Source organism: Stegastes partitus, unplaced genomic scaffold (assembly GCF_000690725.1).
Source record: "Stegastes partitus isolate 25-593 unplaced genomic scaffold, Stegastes_partitus-1.0.2 Scaffold585, whole genome shotgun sequence".
Classification (NCBI taxonomy): domain Eukaryota; kingdom Metazoa; phylum Chordata; class Actinopteri; family Pomacentridae; genus Stegastes; species Stegastes partitus.
In genome coordinates, this window is record NW_007578316.1 from 374,056 (window position 1) to 382,176 (window position 8,121).

The following is an 8,121-nucleotide window of genomic DNA, read 5'->3' on the forward strand; positions in this document are numbered from 1 at the left end:
CCTCCGCCGATCTCTTATTATCCAGTAGAGGGAGAAGGAGGAGAAGAAAAAAAAAAAAAGCTAATGAAACGCACAAGAAAAACGCCGAAAGAGGAATAGTGGCTTCTCCTGAAATGATTTATTTTTATAAGAGAGGCTTCGAGAGGGGAAAAGACAAAGAGAAAAAAAGTGATGGAAAAAAAAGAAGTAAAGCGAGAGGTCAGTGTGGAAAATCATTTTTGTAAATAGAACGTGGAAATCAAAGGGAGAGAAGGGGACGAGGAGGGAGGCGAGTGAGTAGGAGGTAAATTGAGGGAGTCAGGGGGACAATTAGATGGGAATTTCCAGTGTTAGTGAGAGAGTGAGCTTTTGTTATAACAGGCTGAGTGAGAGCGAAGACTGTTTTTCTTTTTTTTTATGCGTTGCTGCTGAACTGATGGCTGAGAATGAGATAGAGTCAGAAGCTCCAGACACAGCGAGTTTGCATCTCAAGGTCGAAGAAGCTCCTTTAGACGAGAATTCTGACCAAAAATCTGATGAGGTCAAGATGTGTGAAGAAATTCTTTGTAAAACTTTTCCCGACAAATGCATAGCATGTGCAGTTCAGCTAATTAAGAACACGACTCTGTGAAGGAGCCTGTTGAAAGAGTTTTTAAAGATTCATGTGAAAAATCTTCTTTCAGTGTTGAACAAAGGAGGAAACAAGAAAAACAACACTCCTACAATACTGTTCTGTTTCCAAAGCCAGCTTTAAGGATTCTTAAGATAAATGCACCAATAGGAGTTTAAATCATTTAGTGCTTATTTTACAAGTTTTAATCAATCAAGGAGCTACATGAGGATGAATCTGCGTGCCGTAGCCTAACTCCTGACTGAGGTGCGTCTTCCTTTTGATTAGTCTTTCTCCAGCCTAAGTGTTTGTTACTCAACTCTACCATACCTTAACTATAGGTTGTTTTTTTCCACAACCACAAAGAGCTCGTGTGACATAACGTGCTGCAGAATTGTGCAACGTTCTGGTCTGGTGATAAGGCTTTACCGAAATATGGGGGCGTTAGTTTGGGTTTTCTTTTCCACTAAATATGGTAAAGATGAAGTGCTTTAGCGTCATACATTTTGTTGTTTTTTTATTGTTGTTGTTGGTCTTTTTCCCCCTCTTAAATCCAACCTGATTGTAATTTCTTTTTTGTTCTTTTGCTTTTGCATGTTAGCCAGTAAAGCATTTTAAAAATTTGTGTTTAAATTAAGCCACTTTGAAGGAGAGAGCATTAAAAAAAATCAAAAAGATGCAGAGGTTTGCGAAGAGAGAAAGAGAAGCAGAGAAAAGTTATATGAAAGAGAGGAGAGAGAGTAACAGAGAAAGGGTGAGAGACATAGACAATAACAGAGAGAGTGCACTTTTAAAAGCAATAAGAGCAGATCAGTTCTGCCCCCTAGAGGCGGTGTGTGTGTGTGTGTGTGTGTGTGTGTGTGTGTTTGTGTGTGTGTTTGTGTGTGTGTTTTCCTGAGGAAGAGAGGGGCATCCTGTGATAGTGACTCAATGCTTCCCCCCACAACACACACACATGCACACACACACGCACACATATGTTGTTGTTGTTGTTGTTTACTCTTTTAAAGATATATCCCAACACACGCAGACACAACGCTGCCATCACGGCCGAAAGAAATCTGTATGTTAATGCAGAGAAAAAAAGTGTGTTTTCAGTGTTTTATGTGTGTGTGTGTGTGTGTGTGTGTGTGTGTGTGTNTGTGTGTGTGTGTGTGTGTGTGTGTGTGTGTGTAGCTCATGGCCTCAGGTGAAAGCGCCTGCTGCTGCTTCCTCGCAAAGAAAAGTGTGTGTGTGTGTGTGTGTGTGTGTGTGTGTGTAGGAGGAGGAGGAGGAGGTAGGAGGAGCCAGGAGGAGGAGGAGTTAGGGGCGTGGCTTAGAGAGAGCAAGACAGACTAAGTAAGAGAGATGTTTGATTTTGTCAGGCATTTGAACAGGACACCAAGTGGATCAGACACACACTTTGGTGGACGCACACACCCACCAACACACACAGTCACACACACACACACACAGAGAAAACACAATCTGACCAGTGTGGAGTATCGCAGCAGGAAAAAGGACAGAAGGGGGAGAACTGCACCTGTCCTCACAACACATATAGAGAGAGGATCCGACCGGTCGTCCCTATGTGTGGATGGGACCAAAGTTACACGGTAAGGACGGAGCAGCTCCTCACTTAACACATTTTAACTCAAAACAAACAAAAAAAAGGAGAAGAATTAAAAATAATCTACATTTTTATTTCAAGTTTTTTTAAACAGTATGATTGGATCTTTTTTCATTTTTGCCTTTTTTCTATTTTATTTTATTTTGGCGTTAGAATTTCTAAATTGTGAGAACAGACAAAATTTAACTGAGACAATTTTGGAATCTTTTTCCTACTTTTAAGCTGAAATCAGATTTTTTTTTTCAGAAACTTTTTACATCAAGATTTTTTCTTGCTGCTGGAGATTTTCTCACTCTTTAAGGTATTTTCTAGTTGTCAGCTTTGGGATTTAAGGCCTTTTTTCTTTTTCTTTTTTGCACACTTTACCACATTACTATTCAGTTTGTTTAACAGAAACAACTCTCAGTGAAGTGTCCCCCACATCACTGAGAATGTGACGACTTCTCCACCTGGATTAAAGTGCGATTTGTTGTTCCAACATCTGCCCGATTTGTTTAAATCACTCCTTGATTCGTGTGGACGCTGCCTGCCTGCCTGTGTGCAGACTCTTTTGTATTTTCAGTTGGTCTAATTGCACAAGAGGTTGATTGTTTCTTGGTTCTTGGTTTCACTATTAGTTTTCGATGTTGCAGCTGTTATGCAAAGAGGATTCTGAGTTTGAGTTGAGCTGAAATATTGAGAAAAAATGTTCCCACGTCCGATCACTTTTTCACGCGTTTGATTTAAAAGGCAAATGGAGCAGAAACTGTTGTTCCCCCCCGTGCGAGAAGGTGCAGCCGCTGTCTGGGAGAGCTTGCTGGAAATTTCAGTTTTACAAGTCAAATAGTGGATTTTGTGGGATTTGATTGTCATTTCTGAGGATTTGTTTTGTTGCAACGTGATGAGTTCCACTGTTAAAGTCAAGATTTGGACTTTCTGAAGCTGTGTAGATCTGATTTTTGTTCTTGATTTAGGTTTGGGTACCTTTTTTTTTTATTTTTTTTGTGCAAGTCAGGAACAGGAAAGTCATGCAAAAGCTCAACAAGCATCATAATTACTGCTGAGGATGTTTTCAACATTGTTTGACTCCTGAAAGAGATTTTTAATAAATCAGGAAAAAAATCTTTGAAATCACTCCTTGCAGCTAGCAGAGGTGGTCGGGGATTATCTCTGCGTGTCATTTCATCGTCTTTAGTTTAGAGAAAGAAGTCGTTAGCTGTGACTGACTGGAGCCAGTTGGATGTGAAATAATTTTCTTTCTTGCGGCTTTGGAAGAATTCGCAGAGCCGAGTGTGGTCACTGAAGATCCGTTGCTTTCTGCTTTCTGCTCGTCTGCGTGGGACAAGCCGGCATGTTTGTCCCTGTGTGGATATCTGCCTCTGTGTGTGTGTGTGTGTGTGTGTGTGTGTGTGTGTGTGTGTGGGATTGTCTTGGGTGGGATCGCGTTTGAAGTTTTGTTTGCGCTGCTGTGGCCCCCCAAATGGAAAAGTTTTGACGCTCCCTTCCTCATCACTCCCACCACCACCACCACCACCGCCACCCCCCGTCCATTACCAACACACACACACACACACACACACACACACACACACACGCTGGGAGTTGGGATGATTTGCCGGTTCCGCTGCAGTGCCACTCTGCTTCCAATTTTAGCTTCATTCAGACACAGACAGCGTTTCCTTCCTCTGTCTTCAACCCCGGAGAGAAATGGGGAGGAGGAGGTGGAAGGAGGGAGGGAGGGGGAAGAAACACGGGAAATATCACTTTTTTTTTTTTGGGTGGGAAATTTCTCCTAAATGTAAATTCTTGTCTGAGTTGCACTGTGTGAAAATTACTGAAATACAAAATACAGGAGGAAAACTCTAAATAGGAAATATGGAAACTCTGTTTGCTTCAGCGAGGAAAACAGATTTATCCAAAACAAACAAAAAGAAACTGCTCAAACACACTTTCTCTCCCTTTTTTTAAACATTTCAACTGCTCAAAAGTGCGTTTTATTGAAAATATGCAGCAGATGAAGTAAATATTCTTGCATTCAAACAACTGATTGTTAGAATCAGTTCCGATTTTATCAAATAAAATCACCAAATCCTTCATTTAATCAGGGATTTGCACAATTGTTTTATTTTAAATCTACTTGCGAGACACGTGTTGAGCTCCTCTGTCAGTTTTCTTTATTGTGTTTGGCTCCTATTTTAAATTTCACCTTGTGTGTGTGTGTGGTTTTTTTTTTAAAACTGATTTAAAGAAGTCAATCAGTTCCATTAATGTTTAAGCTTACAAACAGATTGCTGCCCCTGTGAGCGGGAGAAGGGTCGTCTGAGGTGTTTAATGTGATTTTGTCCGAATCAATGAATAACATTAACGGGAAAGAAGGATCGCAGCGTGTTTGTTTGGCGTCCCACGTTGTTATCATCGTCATCACGCTTTCTACTGGAGTTCTACGGATGTGAATGAATGAGGAAGGGAATGAGTGAATGTGGGTTTTTTTTTTTTTATCTCCTAATTGTTTCTCAAATTAGTTAACATTTAGTCTAAATAGTTGACAAACAGCTTCCTGTCTGTTTGTGTGTGTGTGTATGTGTGTGTGAGACAGTAGTGTTAGTCAGACCCCCTTCATTACTGAGTCACCACACATAATAATCGCAGCTCTTCCTCTCCCGCTTTTGTCTTTCCTCGTCTCTTCGTTGCTCCGTTTTTTATGTTCTTTTATGTCTTTCCTCTTTTCTTTCCTATCTTACTCCTCCCTCTTTCCACTTCTCTATCTGTGATTTTTTTTCCTTCCCTCCCCCCCACATCTTATCATCTTATTTGTCTTCATTTGACTTCTTCTTTCTTGCGTTCTTTCATTCTTACTTCTTTTCTCTTTTTCTATTCCTCCCTCCTGTTTCCCACCTCTTTCCTTCACTTCCTTTTTCTTTTAAAGTTACCTTCTTTTCATTAAATCCTTTCTTCTGAATTTCAGCAGCGACATCGCTGCACTTTCTGAAAGATTTAGAGATAAAACAACTCATGTTTCTCCCTCTTCCTCTCTCTTTTACCCCCGTCCCCGACCAGGCGACCTCTCATAGCTCGGCCATGTTGACCAGTGAGGGGGCGCACACCATGGAGCAGGACGACACGCACCACGGAGCCAAGATGGCCTCCACCGCCACCAGCACGGGCTCGGACGGAGCCGAGACGATGACAGACACCGACGTGGACATGGAGATGGATATGGAGGAGGCAGACATGACGCAATGGACGGAGACGGAGTTCGAGGAGAAGTGTACGTACATCGTGAAAGACACGGCGTGGGAGGCGGGACCAGACGGTGACGCCGCGATGACGACGACGACGACGACGACCAGAGCCGAGGCGTCTCTGCCGCGAAACCTGGCCTTCAAACACCTGGCTGGCAGCAAGGAGGTCAGACTCACATCTACACACACACACACACACACACACACTTGGCAGACAGACTAACTTTCTCCTCAATTTTTCATACACACTCAGCCGGAGAAAGCCATCTGTAAGTGCACACAAACGTGAGTCAGAGGTGGGTCATGTAATGAAGAGGGGCTCATGTCTCGTTGTAAAACTTCACACACACATATGGAGGAATCCGTGTGGGTGTGGGAAACGCCAGAAGCAGAATTTAAACACATGCACGGTGCAGTTTAACTAACTTCTATCCATCCATGAAAACCCATTTATCTTCTGAGGGGAAACGGCGATGGCTCGATCCCAAGCGCTGTGTGTCATATTCCATTCAAGTCCTCGTTTAACCGCCTGAAGTGCCCGTCCCGGCAGGCAGGGGGCGCAGTGCGGCGTCTCAACAAGCACATCAAATTGTGTGATTATTTTTAAGCTCCTAAATGGCAAAATTAAAGAGGTTTGATGTGAATTTTGGCCACTCATAGGCTCAGCTTTGACTTCTTCATGAGGGTCAACCCCCCGGAGCCGTAGATTTTGGTCATTTTTACTAGACAGGGACACGCTCCCTCTGTAAATCATCCTCAGCTCACCAATCACCCTCTGTTTGACCCTTTGACAAAACCTGGAAGGATAACGTTTCTGCCATTGATCAAAGTGGAGATGAAAAAGTCAAAATATCAACCAGTCAAAGGTTGAGGTTGTATAACAAGGAGATAACGCAGAGAATCGAAATGACACTCTGGGAATGTGATGAAGTGAAAAACAGTGAGCGCTTCGCTTCTGAGTGGTTGACAAGTTAGTCACTAATTTGCATTTGGAGATAAGTTTCATTTGGTGTTTGCGTTTAAGTCGGAACACCTCGAGGCTGATTAGTGTTGAAGAATGATCCAAACACAAGTCAGATACGCGGCTGAAACCACGATAAAAACCTCTATCTGGGTTACGTTTCGTGCAGGGTCACGTACGTGAAGTCTCGCATCAATGCTGTGATTTTTAAGGAATTTCGGACCAGAAAAAAAAAGTGCATGACTGCAGGTCAAAAGGCTGCGACTTTGTCAACTTTGACACTTTGAGAGTTTCTCAGTTAAATGGCTTGATTACATAGATTTTCTCATCAGGGGTTTATCAACGGGAAACTAAGGAAAGACCCACAGAGAGCGAGAAAGAGAGAAAGAGAGGAGTGCGTTTTGTTTACAAGCTGATACGCTATCAGATAATATTTGAGGCCGAGAGAGGAAGAAGGGAAAGGCTGAGGATCGCAGTTTGTCGTGATCAAAGAAGGCTTCGTTTAGGGATTGTAAAAACTCTGATTACTCGCGTACACACTTACACACCCTCATGTCTGGTCCCAAGGAGGAAAAAAAAAAGAAAAAAACGGGGGGAAAGGGGGATTTCCAACGTCACCAGGGAACAGAGGGGTTTGGGAAAGACTGGTGTTTGCGTGGGTTCAGCATGAAGAAAAATGCGAGTGTGTTTCTCTTACCATCCGTGGCTGGAGCCTGACGTCTAGTCACCACATAATCCCCCTCGCTTTTCTCCTCTTCCTCTTCCTCTTCCTCGTCTTCTCAAGAAGAATACAAAAGATGTTTTTTTTTTTGAGCATGTGGATGTCTCCCTCTGAAGAGTCTGAGGTGGCAGCCGTTTTGGGTTTGATGTGGCGACGGGTGGAGGTGTGACGAGAGATTTTCAGAGGAGAGTTTTTCCGCACACAAGGACACACACACACACTCAAATGAAGTGATGTGTGGAGGTGGTTCATTAATCATCCTCGCTGCTGACAGCTGGTTGATGCTGTGTGTCTGTGAGTCTTTGAAAAAAGACTTAATGAGTCTTAATGATACATATCGCTGACGGATGTGCACGAAAACACGTACGCGGCCCCGAGGATGTGCAGCGTTACCCCGTTCAGGATGCTAAAGTGTAGCGCGTGAGGCTTCATTGTTGTCAATCTGCTTTGTCGTTTTATTTCAAAGCCGCGTGTGTGTGTTCGTGCAGGTGGTCGGCGTGTGCAGCAGGGAGTACATCCCCAAAGGAACCCGCTTCGGTCCCCTGGTGGGCGAGATCTACACGGCAGACAGCGTCCCCAAAGACGCTAACCGGAAGTACTTCTGGAGGGTGAGTACACACATTCAAAACACGCACACATGCACGACAAAACACACACACACTTCCTCAGAAGCCGGAGGGACCCCTTCCTCTGACGTCACGCCCGTCTAAAGTCAGTCAGTGGAACAGGAAATTGGGCTTGCTGTTTTTTCTGAGAGTGTGTGTACAAGAAACAGAGATGGGGATGTGATGTCACCTTCACACAAATAACATGTCACACTGTGGTTCCTGTAAGTCCACACAGTCTCGCACACACACACACACACACTCACACACACACGCTGCTTTTGACAGAACACACTCCATCACTACCAGTAACTGACAAGTGAGACGACACACCACTCACAAACCACCTACCTGACCACCGCCTACACACTGCACACGTGTGTGTGTGCGTGTGTGTGAGTGTGTGTGTGTGTGT

General features: G+C 43.6%; 1 protein-coding gene across 1 annotated transcript; it reads left to right on the forward strand.

Annotated features, from left to right (window-relative positions):
* Positions 1 to 1,962: 1,962 nt before the first annotated feature.
* Positions 1,963 to 8,067, forward strand: LOC103362577 (PR domain zinc finger protein 1-like). Its single transcript, XM_008288964.1, has 3 exons — positions 1,963 to 2,184; positions 5,235 to 5,585; positions 7,590 to 8,067. Exons 1-3 carry the CDS (start codon positions 2,158 to 2,160, stop codon positions 7,809 to 7,811), a joined length of 600 nt encoding a protein of 199 aa, XP_008287186.1. The 5' UTR covers positions 1,963 to 2,157; the 3' UTR covers positions 7,812 to 8,067.
* Positions 8,068 to 8,121: the final 54 nt, after the last annotated feature.

Coding starts and splice junctions, on each gene's coding strand:
- LOC103362577 (XM_008288964.1), top strand. CDS start 2,158: ATGTGTGGATGGGACCAAAGTTACACG. Junction 2,185..5,234: donor GATGGGACCAAAGTTACACG/GTAAGGACGGAG, acceptor GTCCCCGACCAG/GCGACCTCTCATAGCTCGGC. Junction 5,586..7,589: donor ACCTGGCTGGCAGCAAGGAG/GTCAGACTCACA, acceptor GTGTTCGTGCAG/GTGGTCGGCGTGTGCAGCAG.